At 57.8% G+C, this 22,381-nt stretch overlaps 1 protein-coding gene across 1 annotated transcript in view; it reads left to right on the top strand.

Moving 5' to 3' along the window:
* The window catches only part of PLXNA1 (plexin A1), a gene marked incomplete in the record, with an annotated part of 256,809 nt that overhangs the window by 179,081 nt on the left and 55,347 nt on the right, over nucleotides 1-22,381 (top strand). The window contains 12 exon segments of the mRNA XM_074283782.1: nucleotides 1,208-1,304; nucleotides 1,492-1,682; nucleotides 2,451-2,602; nucleotides 2,974-3,094; nucleotides 3,610-3,746; nucleotides 6,890-7,057; nucleotides 7,884-7,977; nucleotides 9,132-9,371; nucleotides 9,521-9,664; nucleotides 11,076-11,310; nucleotides 16,180-16,322; nucleotides 20,548-20,804. Of these exon segments, the coding sequence (XP_074139883.1) occupies nucleotides 1,208-1,304; nucleotides 1,492-1,682; nucleotides 2,451-2,602; nucleotides 2,974-3,094; nucleotides 3,610-3,746; nucleotides 6,890-7,057; nucleotides 7,884-7,977; nucleotides 9,132-9,371; nucleotides 9,521-9,664; nucleotides 11,076-11,310; nucleotides 16,180-16,322; nucleotides 20,548-20,804 (1,979 nt within the window).

The following is a 22,381-nucleotide window of genomic DNA, read 5'->3' as shown; positions in this document are numbered from 1 at the left end:
CTCTCCGGGTGTGGAGGAGGAAGGAATTTGTGATCAAAGGAGAACTAGAGACCATTATTGATCACAAAATGGAAGATTTTGATTACATCAAACTAAAAAGTTTCTGTACAAACAAAACTAATGCAGACAAGCTGAGAAGGGAAGTAATTTTTTACAGTCAAAGGTTCTGATAAAGGCCTCATTTCCAGAACATACAGAGAATTGACTTTAATTTATAAGAAATCAAGCCATTCTCCAATTGATAAATGGTCAAGGGACAATTCTCAGAGGAAGAAATTGAAACTATATCCACTCATACGAAAGAGTGTTCCAAATCACTACTGATCAGAGAAATGCAAATTAAGACAACTCTGAGATACCACTGCACACCTGTCAGATTGGCTAAAATGACAGGAACAAATAATGATGAATGTTGGAGGGGATGCGGGAAAACTGGGACACTGATACATTGCTGGTGGAGTTGTGAAAGAATCCCACCATTCTGGAGAGCAATTTGGAACTATGCCCAAAAAGTTATCAAACTGTGCATACCCTTTGACCCAGCAGCGCTACTACTGGGATTATATCCCAAGGAAATACTAAAGAAGGGAAAGGAACCTGTATGTGCCAAAATGTTTGTGGCAGCCCTTTTTGTAGTGGCTAGACTCTGGAAAATGAATGGATGTCCATCAGTTGGAGGATGGTTGGGTAAATTGTGGTATATGAAGGTTATTGCTCGGTAAGAAATGACCAGCAGGAGGAATACAGAGAGGCCTGGAGAGACTTACATCAACTGATGCTGAGTGAAATGAGCAGAACCAGAAGATCTTTATACACTTCAACAACAATACTGTATGAGGATGTATGCTGATGGAAGTGGAAATCTTCAACAATGGGAGGATCCAAACCAGTTCCCACAGAGCAGTAATGAAGAGAGCCACACACTCCCAGAGAGATCGGGCGCTGAGTGTGACAGAACACGACATAGCATTTCCACTCTTTTTGTCGTTGTTTGCTCGCTTTTTGTTTCCCTTCTCTTTTTTTCCTTGTGTGGCACAATAACGGCGTATATTGGATTTAACATATATTTCTTCCATATTTAACATAAAACAGAACTTTCCCGCTGGGGGCCCTGGAGAGTTTTGCTAAATCATGTCTTTTCCCCAGTTAATGTGACTGGTCCCTGACCCCTCTGCCTGACCAGGTGCCTTCTTTGTCCCTCCCACAGTACACCTACGAAGGGAATGACATCAGCGACCTGCCCGTCAACCTCTCTGTTGTGTGGAATGGGAACTTTGTCATTGACAATCCCCAGAACATCCAAGGTGAGTGGAGGGACTGGCCCGGGCCGGCCGTGACCTTGGCCTTGATGCTCCGTCCCCGCTCTTTGGTTGGTGGGGAAGGATGGAGGAGAATGAAGAGTTACCGGGGATGACCCGGAGGGGTTGCTGTGGAGAGCAGGGAAGGGCCGGGCGGCCCGGGCCCCTGACCCTGCCCTTCCTCTGCCCCCAGCTCACCTGTACAAGTGCTCGGCCCTCCGAGAGAGCTGCGGGCTCTGCCTCAAAGCGGACCCGCGGTTCGAGTGCGGCTGGTGCGTGGCGGAGAAGCGCTGCTCCCTGCGCCACCACTGCCCCGCGCCGGACATCGGCTGGATGCACGCCAGCAGCGGCAACAGTCGCTGCGCGGACCCCAAGATCCTGAAGGTAGGGCCGGTGTCGGGAGGGAGGGGGCTGCAGGCCTCCCGGAAGTGGGGGCCGGTGGGTCGGCTTTGTCCGTGGCCGGGGCTGGGCCCGAGCCTTGGTCCTAATCCCTCCTCCCCACGCCGAGCCCTGCGCTTGACCAGAGACTGACTTCTGCCTCGGCCACAGGTCCCCCCACCCGCCCTCGCCACAGACTGACCGCTCGTCCTGGCCACAGGCTCACCCTGTCTCTTTGGTCAGAGTTTCACCACAAACTGTGGCCACGGGGACCACAAGCTCTCCTGACCCTTCGGCCATTTCCCACCGCCGGCAGTAGCCACAGGCAGACCTCCAGTCCGGGTCATAGAGTGACCTTGACCCTGTCTCTGGCTGTCTGTAACACAAAGCAGGCGGAGCTCTGGGATGTCCTCCTCCTCCTCCTCAGTGACAAGGCCACGAAGCCAGGGACGCCGGGCCGGGGGCGAATGTCTTATCCCGGTCTGGCTGCACTGTGTGGGGAGCGTCCCCTCCCACGTGTGACTGACGGCTAAATCCTCAGTCGCGCCCCCAGAGCGGCCGAGTCTCCCTCACCGGAGGGCCTCCCAGGCGGGAGGGCTCCCCTCTGGCCCACGGGGCCTAGCGGCAGGCTGAAGGAGGGCGCCCCCCAGGGGCAGGGGTTCTGCCGGACGCGGGGCCCCCACGGAGGCCTTCTGAAACCGCGGCCTCGGCCTCCTTCCCGGCCTCCGGCGCCGTTCCCCGGGCCACGAGCGCCCTCCTTCCCTCTGTCCTCAGCTCTCTCCGGAGACGGGCCCCCGGCAAGGCGGGACCCGGCTCACCATCACCGGCGAGAACCTGGGCCTGAAGTTCGAGGACGTGCGCCTGGGCGTGCGCGTGGGGAAGGTGATCTGCAATCCCATCGAGAGCGAGTACATCAGCGCCGAGCAGTGAGTGCGGGCCGGGGCGGGGGCAGAGGAGGGGCCCGGGCCGCAGGGACGGGATCCCACAAGCCGCGGGCCCGAAGGGGCGGCTTCCCGAGCCTGCCCGGGGCGCCTGTCACTCCTCCGAGAAGGCGGGGCGAGAAGCAGCGTGTCCGTCCTCCGGGAGAACGCTGAGGCTCCGAGCTGCGGCCACTGGATCCCTGAGTGAGCCGGGCGGGAACTCAAGGTTTCAGCCTTCGAGAAAAGCCCCGAGCTGTGGTGACTCACGGAGCGCGTGGCCGCGCTCTCCGAGCCTCCGTCTTCTCACCTGGAAGATGGACAAAGGGGCCGGGCCCCTTCCTGCCGTGACCCCGCGGTGACCGCCCCCGCTTCCCCAGGATCGTCTGTGAGATCGGAGACGCGAGCCCCGGCCGAGCCCACGACGCCCTGGTGGAGGTGTGCGTGCGAGACTGCTCCCCCCACTACCGCGCCATGTCCCCCAAGAGGTTCACGTTCGTGGTAAGCCTCCCCCCCCCCCCCCCGCCGCCCCCTGCCGGGAGGGGCCTTGCCCGCCGGTGCTCCGCTCTGGGACTAGAGCCCGGGCGAGCCGGCCCGCTTCCCTGCCAGAGGCGCCATCTGCAGACCCCCCGGGGGGCAGTCACCCGCGGGTCGCTGGCGGTTCACTGGGCGGGGAAATGCGGAGGCAGCCGCCTTGCCTCGTGCAGACTGTGCTTCCCCGGCCTGATTACGGTTCTGTGGGGGGGGGACAGGCCCGTTCACACTCGGGGCTGGGGTGGGAGCACCGGCTTCTCCGGGAGCACCGGCTTCTCTGGGAGCACCGGCTTCTCCGGGAGCACCGGCTTCTCCGGGAGCACCGGCTTCTCCAGGAGCACATGGCGGGTGGCCCGGGGCTCAGAAGGCTGGTCTGGCCCCCTCCTCCCCAGCCGCCGCCCCTCCCAGCACAGCCCTGACCTTGGGTCTCGGGGGGTCTCCTTCCAGAGCAGCTCCCCTGACCTCTGTCCTTTTCTCTACAGACCCCCACCTTTTACCGGGTGACCCCCGCCCGTGGCCCACTCTCGGGGGGTACCTGGATTGGAATTGAAGGAAATCACCTGAATGCCGGCAGTGATGTGGCTGTCTCCATTGGGGGCCGACCCTGTATTTTCTCCTGGTATGTGGGCATGGGGGCCTCCTGGGGGGAGGTAGCAGGAGGAGGGGCTGCTGTGGACAGGTGGGGGGTGGGCCTTGGGCTGTCATGGAAACCACGGAGACGCTCTCGCTGGGGAAAGCTGCCATGACGAACCTGGGTTAGGAGAGCTATCACCATGGAAACCCAGAGGAGGGGGAAGGTTACCATGGAAACCCCAGGGAGAGCAGAGGGGAGGCAGCTCGGGATAGGGAGGGCTGGAGGCAGGGCTCTGCCAGGAGCCATGGGGGGGCAGGATCTCCCGCAGACTGGCCTTGAGGGGGCCCAACGTGGGGCAGGGCCGCAGTGGGAGGGGTCAGGCCGCGATTGTGAGAGCGCTCGAGTTACCGCAGCCCTCGGATTGGCTCAGGCCCAGGCACTCTCTTTCAGGGAGAATGAATCTGGGGAAAAGTATTTAAATTTTTGTGTTTTTTTTTTTTTTTTAAGAGAGAAAAAAAGAAATGTTAACAAAAGCCCCTAGGCTCGAAGTGGATAATTTTTAGATTAGGGATGATAATGGAGCGGCTCTTTAAATATTTTCCTGCGGTAATTACCAGTTATCAGCACTAATCATTGCTGTTTGCAGCAGCCCAGGGCCCGCGCAGAGAGGCTGGCACCGGTTGGGGAGGGCGCGAGTCTGGCCGGGGCCTCCTCCCGGGCCCACACGGGGGCAGTTCGGCCTTGATCACCTGCGGTCCCTTCGGGGAGTGACGGGGAACGCGCCTCATCGAGCCGCACAGGGCTGGCCGCCGGGAGACCCTTCTGCCCCCAGTGACCGGGTGGGGGGATTCAAAGGGGAGACAGACAAGGAGGGAGGGAGAGAGAGAGACGGACAGACAGACAGACAGACAAGGAGGGAGAGAGAGACGGACACACAGACAGACAGACAAGGAGGGAGGGAGAGAGAGACGGACACACAGACAGACAAGGAAGGAGGGAGAGAGAGACGGACAGACAGACAGACAAGGAGGGAGGGAGAGAGAGACGGACACACAGACAGACAGACAAGGAGGGAGGGAGAGAGAGACGGACACACAGACAGACAGACAAGGAGGGAGGGAGAGAGAGACGGACACACAGACAGACAAGGAAGGAGGGAGAGAGAGACGGACAGACAGACAGACAAGGAGGGAGGGAGAGAGAGACGGACACACAGACAGACAAGGAAGGAGGGAGAGAGAGACGGACAGACAGACAGACAAGGAGGGAGGGAGAGAGAGACGGACACACAGACAGACAGACAAGGAGGGAGGGAGAGAGAGACGGACACACAGACAGACAGACAAGGAGGGAGGGAGAGAGAGACGGACACACAGACAGACAAGGAAGGAGGGAGAGAGAGACGGACAGACAGACAGACAAGGAGGGAGGGAGAGAGAGACGGACACACAGACAGACAAGGAAGGAGGGAGAGAGAGACGGACAGACAGACAGACAAGGAGGGAGGGAGAGAGAGACGGACACACAGACAGACAGACAAGGAGGGAGGGAGAGAGAGACGGACACACAGACAGACAGACAAGGAGGGAGGGAGAGAGAGACGGACACACAGACAGACAGACAAGGAGGGAGGGAGAGAGAGACGGACACACAGACACACAGACAAGGAGGGAGAGAGAGACGGACACACAGACAGACAGACAGACAAGGAGGGAGGGAGAGAGAGACAGACACACAGACACACAGACAAGGAGGGAGAGAGAGACGGACACACAGACAGACAGACAGACAAGGAGGGAGGGAGAGAGAGACGGACACACAGACAGACAGACAAGGAGGGAGGAAGAGAGACGGACACACAGACAGACAAGGAGGGAGGGAGAGACAGACAGACAGACAGACAAGGAGGGAGGGAGAGAGAGACGGACAGACAGACAGACAGACAAGGAGGGAGGGAGAGAGAGACGGACACACAGACAGACAGACAAGGAGGGAGGGAGAGAGAGACGGACACACAGACAGACAGACAAGGAGGGAGGGAGAGAGAGACGGACACACAGACAGACAGACAAGGAGGGAGGGAGAGAGAGACGGACACACAGACACACAGACAAGGAGGGAGAGAGAGACGGACACACAGACAGACAGACAGACAAGGAGGGAGGGAGAGAGAGACAGACACACAGACACACAGACAAGGAGGGAGAGAGAGACGGACACACAGACAGACAGACAGACAAGGAGGGAGGGAGAGAGAGACGGACACACAGACAGACAGACAAGGAGGGAGGGAGAGAGACGGACACACAGACAGACAAGGAGGGAGGGAGAGACAGACAGACAGACAGACAAGGAGGGAGGGAGAGAGAGACGGACACACAGACAGACAGACAGACAAGGAGGGAGGGAGAGAGAGACGGACACACAGACACACAGACAAGGAGGGAGGGAGAGAGAGATGGACACACAGACAGACAGACAGACAAGGAGGCAGGGAGGGACTCTTTAATGGAGAGAATACAGAGGGTCCCCACAATTGAATTAGAGGATGGAGACAGAAAGGACTTTGGAATCATTCCACTCAAACACCTCATTTGACTAATGGGGAAGCTGAGGGAGGGCAGAGACAGGAGGAGCCCCCTGACTTGGCACCTGATGGGGAGCCGTGCCCCTGTGCTCCTGAGGCTGAGCGCCGAGGGAGGTGCTGAGGGTACGGGAGCGGGCTCGCAGGAGCAGGGGCGGTCCGCGCCGTCAGGGGAGAGGGGGGAGCCCAGGCTTCTCCTGGGTCCGTCCGAGCTCTGAAGTGCCCCGGCCCCAGACCCGGACCGCTGGAGAGTGTGCGCTCACACGCCATCAGTCAGTGTGAACGTTCTAGGGTTTTCTAGACAAACCACCATCTAGTACCGAAGCATAAACTCTGTATTTTTGGGTTCCCAACCTGGGCGTTGTAGTGTAATTCCGTGGCAATGAATTAGTCTGTTCAGTTCTCCTGGGAATATTCAGGCTAAACTCTCCCATTTTTAGCGGGGAGGCGTAAGGGAAGGTTCACTCAAAGCCCGGCGGTTCCGATAGCTCCCCATTAGTCCGGTAGCTGACTGTCCTGAGAAGTCCGGACTTTGTCCAGAGCCCGGTCAGGCTCGGGGACCGGGCCAGCAGCCGCTGACCGCTCCCCGCTCTTCTCCCTCCAGGAGGAATTCCCGGGAAATCCGCTGCCGTACCCCACCGGGCCAGAACCCCGGGGGCGCCAACATCGTCATCAACATAAACCGGGCTGAACTCAGCAACTCCGACGTGAAATACAACTACACCGAGGACCCCACCATCCAGAAGATCGACCCCGAGTGGAGTATCAACAGGTAGAAGACGCAGGGGGCGGGCAGGACCTGCCTCTGGGAAAGAGCCAGCCAAGCAGGGTCCACTCAGGGAGGGCGGGCGAAGCATCCCAGGGTGGACGGAACCGGGCTCAGGGCGCCGTAGTCCGGATGGTCTCAGAGTCAGGAAAAGGAGACTTCCAGCTGTGTGACCCTGCCCAGATCCCGCCATGTCTCCGAGACATAGTTCCCTATAAGTGGGGGGCTGGGTCGGACGGCCTGGGGAGTCTGTCCTCCGCCCTGGGAGCTATGGGAGCTCGTGGGGGAGGGAGCGGGTCCCTGACCCTTCCCTGCGTGTGACTCCCACTTGAAATGAGTTCCCAGGAAAGCTTTTACTTGTGCGAGTGAAGGACTTGCCCTGGTCCTCGGGAAAGAGGGGTTCCGTGGTCCGTCCCGTGTCGGGGCAGGCGGGCCCCAAGGCTCAGACGTCCCCCGAGTGTTGCCATCTGCTCGGCCTGGGTGCCCCAAAGCCTCGGCTCCCCCTCGCTCCATCTTTTTTCTGCTTTATCTTTAATTGTCTTATCTCACACTATGTGTTTTAATCCGTAAACCATCTCGAGGCTGGCCGGAAGCGGGCCTGGCACAGAGCGGCGCAGCCGCAGAGATAAATGGATGGCGGCCCGGCCCTGCCCTGCCAGTCGGATTCCGAGCTGTCTCGGACTTTTGGGGGAGGGAGACGATTCCGGCCCCATCCCTAGCTCAGCTCCGGGCAAAGCCGGTGACCAGGTCCGGGAGCCGGATCCAGCCGGGGAGGGTTTGGAGGAGGGGAGAGTTCTGGCCCCTGATGACCAGTCTGCCCTCTGGCCCACAGCGGCGGAACGCTACTCACCGTCACGGGCACCAACCTGGCCACTGTCCGAGAGCCCCGGATTCGTGCCAAGTACGGCAGTGCCGAGAGGGAAGATGTGAGTGTTTGCGTGGGACGGGACCCCGGACACGTCAGCTGCCCGGTGCTCAGGGCCCGCCAGCCTCGCCCCCTCCCAGCCCCAGCCTTTCGGAGCCTTCCACGCCCAGGGTGTGCTGACTCTGGGTTACCGGCTCCTGGGTACTGAGACACCCCATGTGAGGCTCGTGCCCGGGTAACCGTGGGGGCTCCGAGAGCCAGCCCGCCGCCTGGGCCTTCCCTGTGGAGGAGTCAGCAGAGCCCCTGGGGATGCCAGCCAGCAGCTGCTTGGGCCTGGGGCTCTTCTTGAACCAGGACCCTCGGCGGCTTTCCCCCCTTGCTCGGGGAATGCCGCGGGCACGGTTTTTGTCTGCCGCGTCTCCGGCAGCGTCACCTCAGACAGAGCCGGCGGGTGGAACAGAGGCGGGGCCGCTGTGTCCACAGCCGCGTCCACTCCCCCGCATCGCGCGGCCGCTCTGCCCATCCCTCCGGCCGTCTGTCCCTCGCACGGAGCGGCTTCCTGACGGGTCCCACATTTGTCCCCGTGGCGCAGCCGCCCAAGGCCCTTGATTCTCCTCGGGGCCAAACGGAGCACGTCTGTAAGCCTGATGCTGCCCCGCAGCTCCCGGGGGGCTGCCATGTGACAAACTAAACACGAACCAGTCCTCACGTGACAGGACTCAGTCAGCGAGACTTTCACATTTTAGCTAATTTTCTTCTACCCCCCGCCCAGTCAGCCCCCGTGTCCGTCCCCTTGCTCACCCCCTCCCAGAGGGGCGTCCCATGGGACGGATCAGGAAGCCTTCCTTTTGTCTCCCTGGGGCGTCTCCGGGCAGCCCAGACCAGGGAGCTGGGGCGGGGGAAGAGCCACGGGCTCCCTCGGTGGGGGGCCGTAGTCTGGTGGTGGAGACAGGCCGGGAGGACTGTGCAGGACGTCCATGGAGGCGCGCAGGGATTTATCGTCCTGCAGCAAGCTTTCGAGGAGCAAGAAAAGGCTGCCATTGTCTCCTGGCCCAAGGCTGGGCTCTGCATTTGTCTCCAGGGTTTCTTAAGGGGAGATCTGGGGCGTAGGAGGGGGCAGAGCTTTGGAGGAGCAGGACGGCTCCTGGAAGCCCCTCCTCAGACCCCGAGGTCCACCCTGACCTTCCAGAACCTCTTCTTTCCCTGTGTCTGCAGACCTGTGTTGTGTACAATGACACTACCATGGTGTGCCAGGCCCCCTCCATCGACAACCCAACCCGGACCCCCCCTGAACTGGGCGACCGGCCGGACGAACTGGGCTTCGTGATGGACAACGTGCGGTCCCTGCTCATCATCAACAGCACCAACTTCCTCTACTACCCCGACCCCGTCTTTGAGCCCCTCAGCCCCTCTGGCATCCTGGAGCTCAAGCCCAGCTCCCCCCTCATCCTCAAGGTAGGGGTCCCCCAGAGTTGTCGGTTTGCGGGCCGGATCTCTCGGGAGCAAGGTCGGGTGCTGGACAGGACCCTGCAGGCGTTGGTGGGCTCTGAAAGGGGAGGGGATGGAGCCAGGGAGGGCCTTCATTAACCTCCCTCCTCCCCCAGGGCCGGAACCTCCTCCCTCCTGCATCAGGGAACTCCAGGCTCAACTACACGGTGCTCATCGGGTCCACACCCTGTGTGCTGACCGTGTCCGAGACCCAGCTGCTGTGTGAGTCGCCCAACCTCACTGGTCAGCACAAAGTCACGGTACGTGCGCCTGCCCACGCTCCCAGTCCCGCGCGTGACTGCTTCGTGCACGCTCCTTCGTTAAGCACCTGCTGTGTGCCCCTCAGCTGGCCCTCGTGGCACCACGGAGCTTGGAGTCAGAGTTTGGGCTCAAACCCCATTTGCCATTGACCGATTTGGGGTCAGTGTCGTCACTTCTCAGGGCTCAGGGTCCTTTTGGGTAAAATGGCTTTTTAGTTCCTTTCCCTTCCTGGATTTGCAGCCCGGACTTCAGGATGTGGTTGAGCGTCCCGGAGCTCTGGCTTCGGTCTCCGGAGTCGTCCCCCCCTGCCCTGAGACGCCTCGGGCCACTCCCGGGCTGCCTCCTCCCCTTTTGAGTTTAAGCCTCCGGCTGTTCCCATTGCTCTGTGTTTCCCTCGGCACGGCTTCGGGGAGCCGGCCTCGAGCCCGGGGACCGCAGGGAGACGAGCGTTTAGGGCAGGTGTCGCGGGGCGGCGGGAGGCCCACCCTCCCGGTACCCGGCCTGGCGCTCCCGAGGCGAGCTCCCCCCGATCTACCCGAGGCCCTGAGTGCATTTTCTCCCTCTCCGGCCTTTGGGTCCCTCCTGGGTGTGATGAGAGGGATAGGCCTGGGAGACGGGAAGGGCTGAAACTCTGAGTTAATGCGCTGGGGTCGGACAACCGAGCACTTGAGGCTAATTACCCATCGGACCTGCTCTGATAGCACCTGCTTGGAAAATGGCCCTTCCCACGAGCCTGTGCCGGCCCGGCCGTTTGGTGTAGACAGAGAGTTGTGGGGGGACTAGGGGGTGGAGTAAGACGAGCCAGGGCCACTTCTGGGAGGGAGACGACGAGGTGACGTCCCCAAGGCCTTTCCCTTGACTTCTACCGCTAAAGACCAAGAATAAGGACTTTTGCTTATCCTGACTCCAGCTCCTTCTAAGGTATCCAGGGTCCTAATGTGGTCACCACAAATAAGCATTTATTAAATGCCTACTGTGTGCAAGGCACTGATGATAGAAAGATAAAACCATCCCTGTCCTTCCTTCTCCACCGGCCCTGGCCTTGTTAGCGCCTTTAACTATATAAAACGGTAGGGATACAAGGGAAACCGGTTGTATGAAAGTCACCGAAGTGCTTTTAGAGACCAGTCCCCACGTCTCCGACCAGACCCTCTGCGAGGCCCTTTTTGGCCCCAGGATCGTCCTCCTGCGGCTCTGGGGAGCCCACTTCAGCACCTGGAGAGCTCCTCCGGCGGGAGGCCTGGGTGGGCTCTGCAGGGAGCGGCACTATTGGCGCCGGGCCTAGGCCGGTGTTGTGTCACAGGGGTGACGGGGGCAGAGGGGAGGCCTTAACTCCCTGGACCCCGCCTCCGGTGGAGAAGCGCTCCTTCCCGGGCTCCGCTGACCTCCGCTGCCTCCTCTGGTCCCCAGATCAAGGCGGGCGGCTTCGAGTTCTCCCCGGGGACGCTGCAGGTGTACTCGGACAGCCTCCTGACGCTGCCGGCCATCATCGGCATCGGGGGCGGCGGCGGCCTGCTGCTGCTCGTCATCATCGTGGTCCTCATCGCCTACAAGCGCAAGTCTCGGGACGCTGACCGCACCCTCAAGCGCCTGCAGCTGCAGATGGACAACCTGGAGTCCCGCGTGGCGCTGGAGTGCAAGGAGGGTAAGGGCGGCAGAGCCAGAGCCGGCCGTCGGCGTCACCCCCTCCCCCGTGGTTGTTATGTGGGCGGCGCCCCAAGTCTTCCGCCTTAACCTTTCTTACAGGAGCTTTTATTTCTAAAATACAGGGAAGGTTGTAGACGTTCCCTCTCATAGCTTCCGGCCGCACTGGGACTTTGGGGGGCCCTGTCACGGAGGTCACAAAATGTTTTTGCCTCCTCTGAGATTCGCAACGACCTCGGGACACAGGGGCTGTTATCGCCTCCGGTTTACAGCTGGGGAGGTGAGGCCGAGGGAGGCGCCCAGATAGTCAGGTCTGAGGCTGGTTTGATTCGTCTTCGTGACCGGGCGCTCCGCCACGTTCAGGGGCCGCTCTGCACTCGCGGCCCGTTCCTCAGTCCCGTCATGTGGGGGGCGTCAGCAGGTGTTCTCAGAAGGCGAAATCGTGTTCGGAGTCAATAAGGTTCGTCGTTCGGACTCCTGTTCTTGGTTTGGTCTCGATAGTGATGAGTACCCCCTCCCCCCAGCCCACTCACCTAACAAGAACATAGCAAGTTCACCAGAAGGCCAGAGAGCAGCCAGTTCCCACAGGGTATGCAGCGTTCTGACCCCGTGGCCCCCTCCCCTGCCCGGAGGAGGAAGTGCCGTCTCTTCTCTTTCTCCAACACTGGCTTGTGACGAGTCCTCAGTCTGACTTCCTTCGGTTTTCTCTGAACAATATCATCCAGTCCTTTTGTGCCCTTTTGGCAGCCAGGGAAGCCTTTCTCAGGGTCTTGTTTTTGAAGTGTAAAATAAAGTCACAGAGGATGACAGTAATAACCAATATGTTTAAATACAATTTTCAAAATATCAGTAGAGCAAGGTTCCCCCCAATTTTTCTCCCCCTCCCTTTTCTGTCTCTTCCTTCTTCCCTGTCTCCCTCCCTCCCTCCTCCCTCCCCCCTTCTTTCCATCCTTTCTGAGGAAACTGAGCGTGAGGAGTGAGTGAGTGGGAAGGCAGGATTCAGACTCGGGACTGACCTCTGCCCCGGCCGGCTGCCTGGTCTTGCCGGCCGGACAGGAGCAGACCACAGTAAAGAGCCCAACTCTCCCCCTCCCCGCCCCCTGTGGCTGGCGAAGATTCAGGAAACTCCTGCTCGGTGCTGGTATTGTTGGTTCTGCTCCCACGCCATGTCCTTTTCCCGTGCCTCAGTTTCCCGTTAAGTAAGATGAAGGCTTAGGTGAGGTCCTCTTTGGGGCCCTTCTGGCTTGAACGTTGTAGGTCTCTGTGTGGTGAGCCGTTCGAGGGGGAGTCGGAGGGAGGGGACCAGCCCGTGGCCCCCGGGTGCTGCCGGCCCTTCTGGCTTGTGGGGAGCTTCTGGTGCCTCAGTTTCACAAGGAGGGGAGACGGCGGCCTGCCCCTGCCCGAGGGCGATGGCTCCTGGATCTGACCTCAGCCTGGCCCTCCCCTTGTTGAGGTTCCGGAGGGGACGACGCAGGCCCTTTTTTAGGGAAAAAGGCCACTTGGAGAGCTGAACACAGTAACATCGCCTCTGGCCTCCTGGCCGCGTGGCTAGGGTTGGAGTCACGGGCTCCAGGGTCAGTCCTCATCTTTGCTCCTTAAACCTTTAAACCTTCTTGGCTCCCAGGGTTTCACACAATGGGGGGGGGGGGGGGTTGTATTAAATGGCCTCCAAGGTTCCTTCTAAGTCTGAGATCCTGGGATTCTTCAGCTCTCCAACCGGCATCCTCGGCTCTAGACCCGCTCTGCTGACTTTGAGCCCTGGCTCAAGGCCAGCATCTCCCTGCCCAGCTCCCATCTGAGGTGTCCCCTCCTCCAGGAAGCCTTCTGTGGTTCCAGAGGCGGGATGCCGCTGCTGGAGCATCACCCCCACCAGGCAGGTGGCCCAGGAAGCTGCGAGCAGTCCAGGGCATCCGCGTGGTCCTGCTACTGCTGCAGCGCCCGGGGTGCCGGCCCCTTGCTCACCGCTTCCCACTGGCACCCCGCCATAAGAGCCGTCACGTTATCTCCCTGGGGAATAATCTGCAGAGCATCACACATGAGCGAGTAACAGGAGGGGGGACTTTTTCTATGAGCATTCTATCGGAACCCCATTGTAAGGGTGATGAGAACGTGGGAACAATATTAGTGAAGGCAGTACTCCCCCCTCTGAGCCAGGGAGCGAGGGTATCCCCAGCTGGAAATTTCCTCATACAGATGGGGAAACAGGCCTTGGGAGGCCAGGGGCTTGTAAATTGTCAGTGGCCTGGATCTGAGCCAAAGTTTCTGATCACACCCCGGGGGCTCCTTCCATGCATACAGGGCACACTTCTGTGTGAGGCGTCGGGGGTGCCCCGGAAAGAGCTCTGAGCCAGGAAAGCTTAGGTTCAGACCTTCCCCCGGTCCCCTCCTACCTGCCACGTAGCCTCTGCCTGCCTCAGTTTCCTCGGTGGGGATAAAGAACGGTCCCTGACTCAGTGTTGCTGGGAGGATCGCGTGAGAGAACATTGTGGAATGCTTTTAGCACAGGGCTTGGCACATAGTAAGTGCTTTAGAAATACTGGTTCCTCCATTTTCTCCCTCCTCCCCCCATTCACTCATGCTCGGAAGTGAGGATAATAATAGCACCTACCTCACAGGACTGTCGAGATAATATAGGTAAAGGCTTTACAAACTTTAAGGGTTTATCGATTTTTGCTGCTGTCAGTCAGATGGTAGCTTGGAGGGGGAGGGGGTGTGTGTGTGTGTGTGTGTGTGTGTGTGTGTGTGTGTGTGTTGACCTCCCCTCCACTCTATCCCCCCTCCCCATGTATCCCCCCTGGCTCTGGGGTCGCTGGGGCCCATTTGCCAGGTGCTGACCCGGGAGTCCACGGAGGTGGGGCTTTGAGTCAGCCCCGAGGAATGCTTGAAATCTGGCTGGAAGTCCGGGAGGGCGAGGGAAGTCTTGGCTCAGGATTGTGAAGATGAAAATGGGCTGGGTTTTCCTGGGACACTGGGAGGGGAGGCGGCCCAGAGGAGTGGGCTGTGGGATTCAGCAGATTCACAGCTCCTGTGAATCCTCGGTCAGGTCTTTGTTTCTTCCCAGTCAGTCAGTCGGTCAACAAGCATCGGACACTTGCTGTATGCCAGCGGCGGGCCTGCGTCCGGGGACCTCCCTGGTCCTTTCCAGCTCGTTCCCATTGGGCGGCAGGGGAAGGTTTGTCTGCAGCAGCGATACTTAGAGAACCCCGGAGGGATCCAGTGACTGTGGAGACTTGATTATCATCCTAAGGGTCCCCGGGTCCAAGGAGGAAGATCTCAGAGCAGAGATGGGCGTCTCGGGCAGGACAAATGTTTTCTGGCCTGCTCTCCCTTGCTAGGAATTTTGGGAAAGGAATAAGTTTTCAGGAAGAGACTGAAAGTGGTTCCAAGTTGTGACAGAGAGGAAAGTGTGTGTGTGTGTGTGTGTAAGGGGGTGGCAGCTTATTATGCTGCCGCTTCCTGCTGGGAATTGGGCCCAAACGCCTCTCCAAGTCCCACTGTCAGGGCCTAATTGCCCATTATCTCCACGAGCAACTGCCTGGGCCCGTGACCCTGCCAGGCAGCCGAGCCGGGGAGGGACTGGGGCCCTGGACACACGATAATAAAAGCATTTGGCATGGGGCGGGGGAGACAACAGCGTGGGGCTGCCAGAGAGATAAAAGGAAGCAGCTTTTAATTAAAAGCTGCCATCTCGGCAGAAGCCTTTCTCTTCCCTCTTCCACAGCACGCAGATAAGATAGAGCATCTTCTCCGCTGCCGGCTTGGTCCCTGCCTCGGGCGGCTGAGGCCGGCCTGCTTGGCGCAGCCTCGTGCTCTCTTTGAAGTTCCTTAATTTGATTTCAAACAATGCTGTGAGGTCCCCCCCATTCCCCTGAAGAATCCCTCCCTGAACTTTTCTCCAGGCCTGTCTGTCGTGACAGCCCCGCTGCAAGGCTCCAATCTCAGAACATCCTTTCTCTCCTTAAGAGATAGGAAATGAATGGCCTTTCCTCCACCACTACCAAGCCTGACTAGCGAGGAGAGGAGGGGGGCGATCGAAAAGAACCGATGCCGCCAGTCCCCCCGCCTGGGCTTCCTGTCCCCTTCCCAGTCAGGGACCACGATTCCCCCCTCCCCCTCCCACCTCATCATTGTACAGATGCCCCGGGAACCCAGAGAGATGCTTTGCAGACAAATCTAGTCCGAGAGGGGATTTTTGGGCTGGGCCTGAGATCACTTTGGGTAGGGGGGGACCACTAGGCTCTCCCTAGTATCCTGAGTGAAAGGGAACTCTTGCTCCAAACCAGATTTTGCTTCCCTTTCCGCCCCCACTCCTCATATTCTTCTCTTTTTTCTTTGGACCAAGGTCCAGGAAATGCCCTTTTGCAAGTGACCGAAGGAGTGGAACCTCCATTCTGTTAGTGCACAGACTTGAGAGTGCGGCGCCCACGTACACAGGGCAGCGGCCCCTCCCAACTGCTCCCTCCTCAGTCACTGGTTTCTCGGCCAGAGCAGGGTCTTCCCGATCCTTGCTCACCAGTCTAATTTTCCCCATCCCATACGCAGCCCAGCCGAGCCTGCGAGGTGACAAGAGCTAATCTAAGAAGCTAATTCAGACTGTGTTAATTAGCAATGATTAGAGCCTAATGTACTCCCCCTCCCCATCAACATCTTTATTTTAACAGCAATCTAAAATCCCCTAAATGAATGGATATTTAATGGTGGAAAGTTAGGCGCCGTGGGGAGTGGAAGAGGCATTTGGGGCGCAGAGATCCAAGCCCTGTCTCTGAGTTGGGCCTGACTGCCCAGCATGTGGAGGAGAGCAGCAGGTGGTGCAGGCCTGCCCCACTTCCACTGGCCCTTTACTTTCTTCCTTCTCTCCTTTGCGGTCCAGCCTTTGCGGAACTGCAGACGGACATCCATGAGCTGACCAATGACCTGGACGGAGCTGGCATCCCCTTCTTGGACTACCGTACATATGCCATGAGGGTCCTCTTCCCAGGCATTGAGGACCACCCGGTGCTGAAGGAGATGGAGGTAGGTGCCCACGGAGGGTAGCAGAATGAAGGGCACTTTCCCAGGCATCGGTCCTTGGCAGGCCGCACTGGCTATCTAGGCAGCAGGTGCCCTGAGCATTACCCAAAGGGTGGCAAGAGGGTGGCAGGGAGAACTCAGAGGATTCCTCTGTGCTTCTGGAATAGCTCAGGAGATGAATATTAATGGGGGACCTTCTCTAAGCAAGTCTAAATGTCTTGGATTTTGAGAGAAACATTTTGGCGGTTTTAGACAAGAGGACTTTGATGAAAAATAAACATGTAGAATGACAAGGTTGGATCTGATGACCTGATATTTTCTGGTCTGTATGATCCTTCGTTTCTGGTATGTTTGATTTTTTTTTTCCTATTTGCCATTCCCACCTCCCCTTGCTATTAAACTTTTTATATCAAAGAACCTTTAAACAAAATAAACCAACACATTGGCCCTGTCTGACAACGTATGCCTTACTCTGTGCCTGCAGTCCACCACCTCTTAGCTGAGAGGAGGAAGGCCATTGCTTTTGCCAATCCTCTGGGGTCACAAGAGAATTCCAAAGCCTTTCATTGTTCCCCCCTCACCATGGTGCTTATCATGCAGAACAGTCTCTCGATTCCATTCCCCCTGAGTTTCTCTGAAATCCTTCATATTCTCTGTGTCTTCCAGAGTAATAATATTCCATTCGACTCATATATCTGCCAGCTGATGAACTATCGTTTGCTTTCCATTTTTTCCCCTAAGTTCCTTCTATGAATATGTATATAAAGATATCTGTAACTATATATATATTTTTTGGTATGTCTCATGTTTCTTTCCACGATTCAGAAGCTCCAAGGATCCCCCTGCCAAATGCTGAGCATGGTGGGACAGAAGGCTCATGCCCAGCAGCTCATCTCAGTGCCCTTTGGCCTTCCCAAATATCTCTTTCCCCCTGTGATCATTGGTGGGAAAGTCAAATCGGCCCCAAGAAGACTTTCCCGTCAGACCCGGCCTGTCGGCCGTGGCTGAGTGGGCCCCGCTAGGCGGGGGGTGTGTGTTAGAGTATTGGGGGGCAGCTCGGCAGGCCATGATCCCTGCCCAATGAGGCTCCAGTTCCATTTTGGGGAGGACCTAACAGTGAGCTTCCCCCTGCTGAGCCGGGATCTACCTCCCTAGAACCTCTCCCTGGGCCTGCTTCTGCTGCCCACGAAGCCGGATTGCTGCTCTTTTACCTGACAACCCTTCCCCTTTCTGCAGGCCTGTCTGCTGGGCTCCCCCAAAGCTTCTCCTTATGTTCTTGGTCCTAGGCCCTCAGATGCCCCTCCCCTCCCTCAGATGCTTGTCTCCTCCCCGTCCTGATCGGCTTCCTCTGAGCATCCGCCACATTATCCAGATTTTCCCCAGCTGGGCAGATGGCTCACAGAACTAGGCCCGTTTGGACACTGCAGAAAACGTCATTCTCAACCTAGTCATTAAAATTCTGTGGAATTAGTAATTTTTTGAGCAGTTCTAACCCACCATTGAACTTGTGACCAAATAGTGCTTCCAGATATATTTTTTTGAGTGAACATGCCTCATTTCCCTGATGCTTCTGAGATTCATTTTTTTAAGCCCAATTCGGGATTGTACATTAATCCTTGGGAAGTTTCGCCTTCTAAGTTTTGGTCCCGTTTTTCCAGCTTGTTGAGCTTTTTCTGAACCTAGATGTAGTCGAGGGGTATCTTGGCTGCTACTAATACACAGTGTGACATTCTCATCTGAGTATTTTTTTTTCTACAGCAAATTTCAGCTTAAAGCCAATTTCTCCTTCCTCCTTATTCCTATTATAATTATTCTTGCCAGAAATAATGATAATAGCAACTCAGTGCTTTAAGCTATGCAAATTACTCCTCATAGCACTTCTGTGGTACAGGACTTGTTATGCTTATTTTAGAGAGGAGGAAACTGAGTCTCAGAGTGTATTCCTTCAGAACCAGGGTTTTTAGCCTTGGTCCCTTGGACTCCAAGCCCCGGGTTCTTTTCTGTGGTTCTGTACTGTGTCCTGAATTAGATCAGCAAGTTTTCCAATAAAGCCCCTTCCTTGTCTTTATAAGATGCCGCAATGAGAGAGAGCGTAGTGGTCATCATTAGTGGCAAGTGTATTCAGAGACAGCTCGGCGGCAAACCGGAGCTCTGTGTGGGCAGGAAGGCTGAATTCAAATGTAGCCTCAGGTACCTACCTGCTGCTTGCCTCAGTTTCCCCAGCCGTCACATGGGGATAATAGTAACAGCAAGTGAACAATAAGTGAACGAGGCAGGTTCAGGGAAGACCCTTGTGGTCTGAGCTTCAGGAGAGTCCGATTCAGGGGAGAGTGGGCGAGGGCCACGGATGTCCAGCTGGGCATTAAGGGACTGGTCTTTCTGCCCTGACCTCTGATGTCACAAGGGGCCCAGGGCCCCGCTTGAGCTGTGCCCCACCTCCACAGGATGTTGGGCTGTTGTGTCCCAGAGCTGAGGCCGGCTCCAGGGCCCCAGGCCCTCCTCCCCAGCCCAGAGCATGCTTCAGAGCCAGAAAACGAGCCTTGTCCCCTAGCTCCCGGGGCCGGGCCCCCGAGGGAGCTGGCTGAGACAGAGCAAGCCCGCTCAACATGTCACTCTCCCCCGCCTCCCGTCTCTGGCTCCTGCTCCATTTCTCCTCTGCAATCTCTGATAAGATCACCCATGTAGGACAGGACCAATTTCGGAGCTTATCGCTACCATGGCTGTTTCAGTAGCGGAGGATTGGACCTGATAGCATCGTGACATCTGATCGGAGCTGCCCGGACAACAGTGATTTGGCTCAGAATGAAAATTTGGGACAGCCTCGGCACCCGGGCCCATCCGTCACTGGCGTTTGGGGGGTGGCACTTACCAGGCAGTCCTGCCCAGGCCGGCGTCCCTTGGAATCGCCGTCAGAACGCCCTCCCAAACAGGACAATGGCCTGGGCCCTCAACCAGGCTGGGATAGGCCCATTGTTCTGTCCCAGCCAGACACTCCGGAGGGCTTTGTCCCCTGAAGGCCCCCTCCAGGAGCGAGGCGTCTTCCCTCCTTGCCCCCTTTTTTTTTTTGTTCAGAGCAGGCTCATTCTCCCTCGCCCAGATGTCACCTTGCTATTTGGTGGAAGCTGGGCAGGTCTCCTCTGCCTTGATTCCAGGCCCTTTTCACATCCTGCCTCTCCTGTCGGACTCCAGGCTTCCCAAGGGCCAGGATCTTGTTTCATTAGTCTTCCAGTACAGAGTCTCAGTTTTCTCGGCTGTTAAAAGGGGGCAATAACACCAGTATGGAGAGGGCCAGCTCCAGGGGGATAACGGATATTCAGCTCTGCTCAAGCTTGATAAATGTCAGTGTTTTATTGTTATTCTGAGGCAATATGTCTCCTTGCAGTTAGCATGACCTTTGTTTGGATCCTGCATCCGATTCGTGGCTGCATGAGCTGGGGGCCTTTACCTGCCAACCTGCTCCTCACCTGGGAGCTCTTTTCACTCATTAATTGCATCATAGGCCTGCCTGCCCCCAAACCCCACCCAAATTGTGATTATTATAGTCGGGCCCAGGTATATTTGATGAATGAATCAGGTCAGCAGTGGGAGGCCAGGGGAGCAGCACTTGAACCGGGTCTGGGCCCGATGGAAGAGGGCTGATTGAAGCATCGTCAGAGTCAGTAGCCAGAGCTCCCTTCCCATGATGGGAATATATGCTCCCCACCCATGAGAGAACTGTGGGAACACAGCACCGAATATGATGTCAGATTTGTGAAATGTCTCAATCTATTTTTCTGGCTGGCTTTCCAGAAGGGGATAGGCGGGAAGCATGGAGAAATGTGGGTGATGCAAAACAAAAATTAAAAAAATACTAGTTACAAGAGAAAATAAAACTCCCCACCCTGACCAGTTCCCAGAGGGTGCCTCCCAGTCGCTGGCCCCTTGGAGGGTCCCAAGGGCACAAGATGGAGCAGCTACATCTCCTGAAGTCCCTTCACAGGGCCGTGGGATTTTGTAGGGTCTCTGGTCCAAGCTGTACACATACAGGGACAAAACGGGAGTCTTTGGGGAGGAGGGGACTTGGAGATGGGTGTCTTCTTGTTCCTCCTTGCGGCCCCCCCCCCATGCTGAGGGCAGGACAACCTGGAGATGGGAGCTCAGTTAGGGGTCTCTCTGGAGGGGGCTAGGAGCCCCTCGTCCAGAGGAACCACCATGGGGCAGAGCCTGATCGCAACCCTTTCCTGCCCAGGTCCAGGCCAATGTGGAGAAGTCGCTCACGCTGTTCGGACAGCTCCTGAACAAGAAGCACTTCCTGCTGACCTTCATCCGCACGCTGGAAGCACAGCGCAGCTTCTCCATGAGGGACCGCGGCAATGTGGCGTCCCTCATCATGACGGCGCTTCAGGGGGAGATGGAATACGCCACGGGTGTCCTGAAGCAGCTGCTCTCGGACCTCATCGAGAAGAACCTGGAGAGCAAGAACCACCCCAAGCTGCTTCTGCGGAGGTGAGTGCGGGCGCCTGGGCCCGAGCGAGCCGCGGAGACCCCTCTGGGGCGGGGGATGGAGCGCTCTCTGCAGCCGACCAGCCCAGCGGCTAGGATACTGGGCCTGCCTTTCCCCACAGGGGGAGGGGGAGACTTACTTCTGGGATGTTCCTGTCTGCTCAGCTGGGCCCCTTGGGTCCCGGAGCTTGCAGAGTCCCAGGATGCTGCAGACTCAGAGCAGGCGGGGACGTATTTTAGCACCCCTCGTTTTACAGAGGAGAGACTGGGGCCTCGACCGAGCATGGATTTAAGCTCAGGGGTCATCCAGAGGATGACTCTTCCCAGAGGAGGAGACTGAGGACTAAGAGGAATTAAATAAATGATTAGCCAAAGGCCCGGAGGGTGATGAGGAGCAGAGTCAGGGTTCGAATCTGGGTCTTCTGACACCGGGTCCAGCATATTTGTCTTGGCTGTGGTTGGACACCCTGCAGTAGGAGGAGGCCATGGTCTGGCCCTGCCCCGTGCTCCCCTGTGGGAGCTGTTGGGGGGTCACTCCCTCTCTGGGGTCTTCACCATGTTTGGAGTGCAGTGAGACAGGGCCCTTCTGCTGCCTGGTTGGGAGCCAGAAGGGGCGGCCTCTTGCCTCTGGGACTCTGCCCAACGCCCAGCTCTGAAGTTCAGAAATCAGGTAGAAGGGAGGTCATGGAGCAGAGAATCAGGTGGCCTGGAGTCTCATCTGACTCCCTGGCTCAGGGGATTAAATGACTTAGATGCGGTCACACTGCTGACAAACATCTGAGGAGGAATTTGAACTCGGGTCCATTGGCTATGTGCTCCAGCTCTGGACACTGACTCTGGGTCTGACCTTGGGCCCTCTTTGGGGCCTGTGAAATGAAGTGGGGGTTAAGTAGCTCCATCCACTTGGGTACAGGGAACCCTTCCAGAAGCAGACGTGACAAACTGTCTGGGTTTTTTCCTTAATGGATGCCGAGGCCGTCCCCTTGGGCTCTTAACACATCTTGTCTCCCAACTGTGTGGGGGCAGAATCCTTCCAGATTCTGAACCCGTCCTTCACTGGCCAGAAAGAGACTATGTTCCCGCCACTCCCATCCCCATCCCGGGCGAGTCCTGAGGTCCTGCTAGCCCAGGCTTGGGGCCGGTCTCTGACCTGCCGACTGGGCTAGGTGCCCTTGGGTGGGCTGAGGGCCCTTTCAGCTCCAAGACGGCCCCTGGTTCTCTGACTCCAGCCGGCTGTGATTTACTCCGTCCCCCCTTTAATAATCCCTTAGGGAGCTGTCAGTGGGGAGTCTGGGCTTCTGCGGGCCCCAGCACTCTCCTCCTCCTATCTCCTCCTGCGGCTTTCTCACAGCTGGGCCCTGCAGATAACTGAGGTCCCCAGCTAATGAGCTTCTGCCAGGCTAAGAGCTGGCCATGATTGGCAAGGACTATCTTTAGAGTTTTGTCATGGCAACCCAGAGAGGTGGGCCTCCTCCCCCTCCCTCCCCGCTCCCCTGCTTTCCCAGCCTTGACCTTTAAGTCAGAGGAAGAGGGGAGAGCTCAGGGATGTGGGGGCAGGAGCACGGCACAAGTGCCCCCTT

Source organism: Sminthopsis crassicaudata, chromosome 1 (genome assembly GCF_048593235.1).
Source record: "Sminthopsis crassicaudata isolate SCR6 chromosome 1, ASM4859323v1, whole genome shotgun sequence".
Classification (NCBI taxonomy): Eukaryota; Metazoa; Chordata; class Mammalia; order Dasyuromorphia; family Dasyuridae; genus Sminthopsis; species Sminthopsis crassicaudata.
The sequence above is the reverse complement of the archived record's forward strand: the minus strand, read 5'-3'. Positions and strand labels throughout refer to the sequence as shown.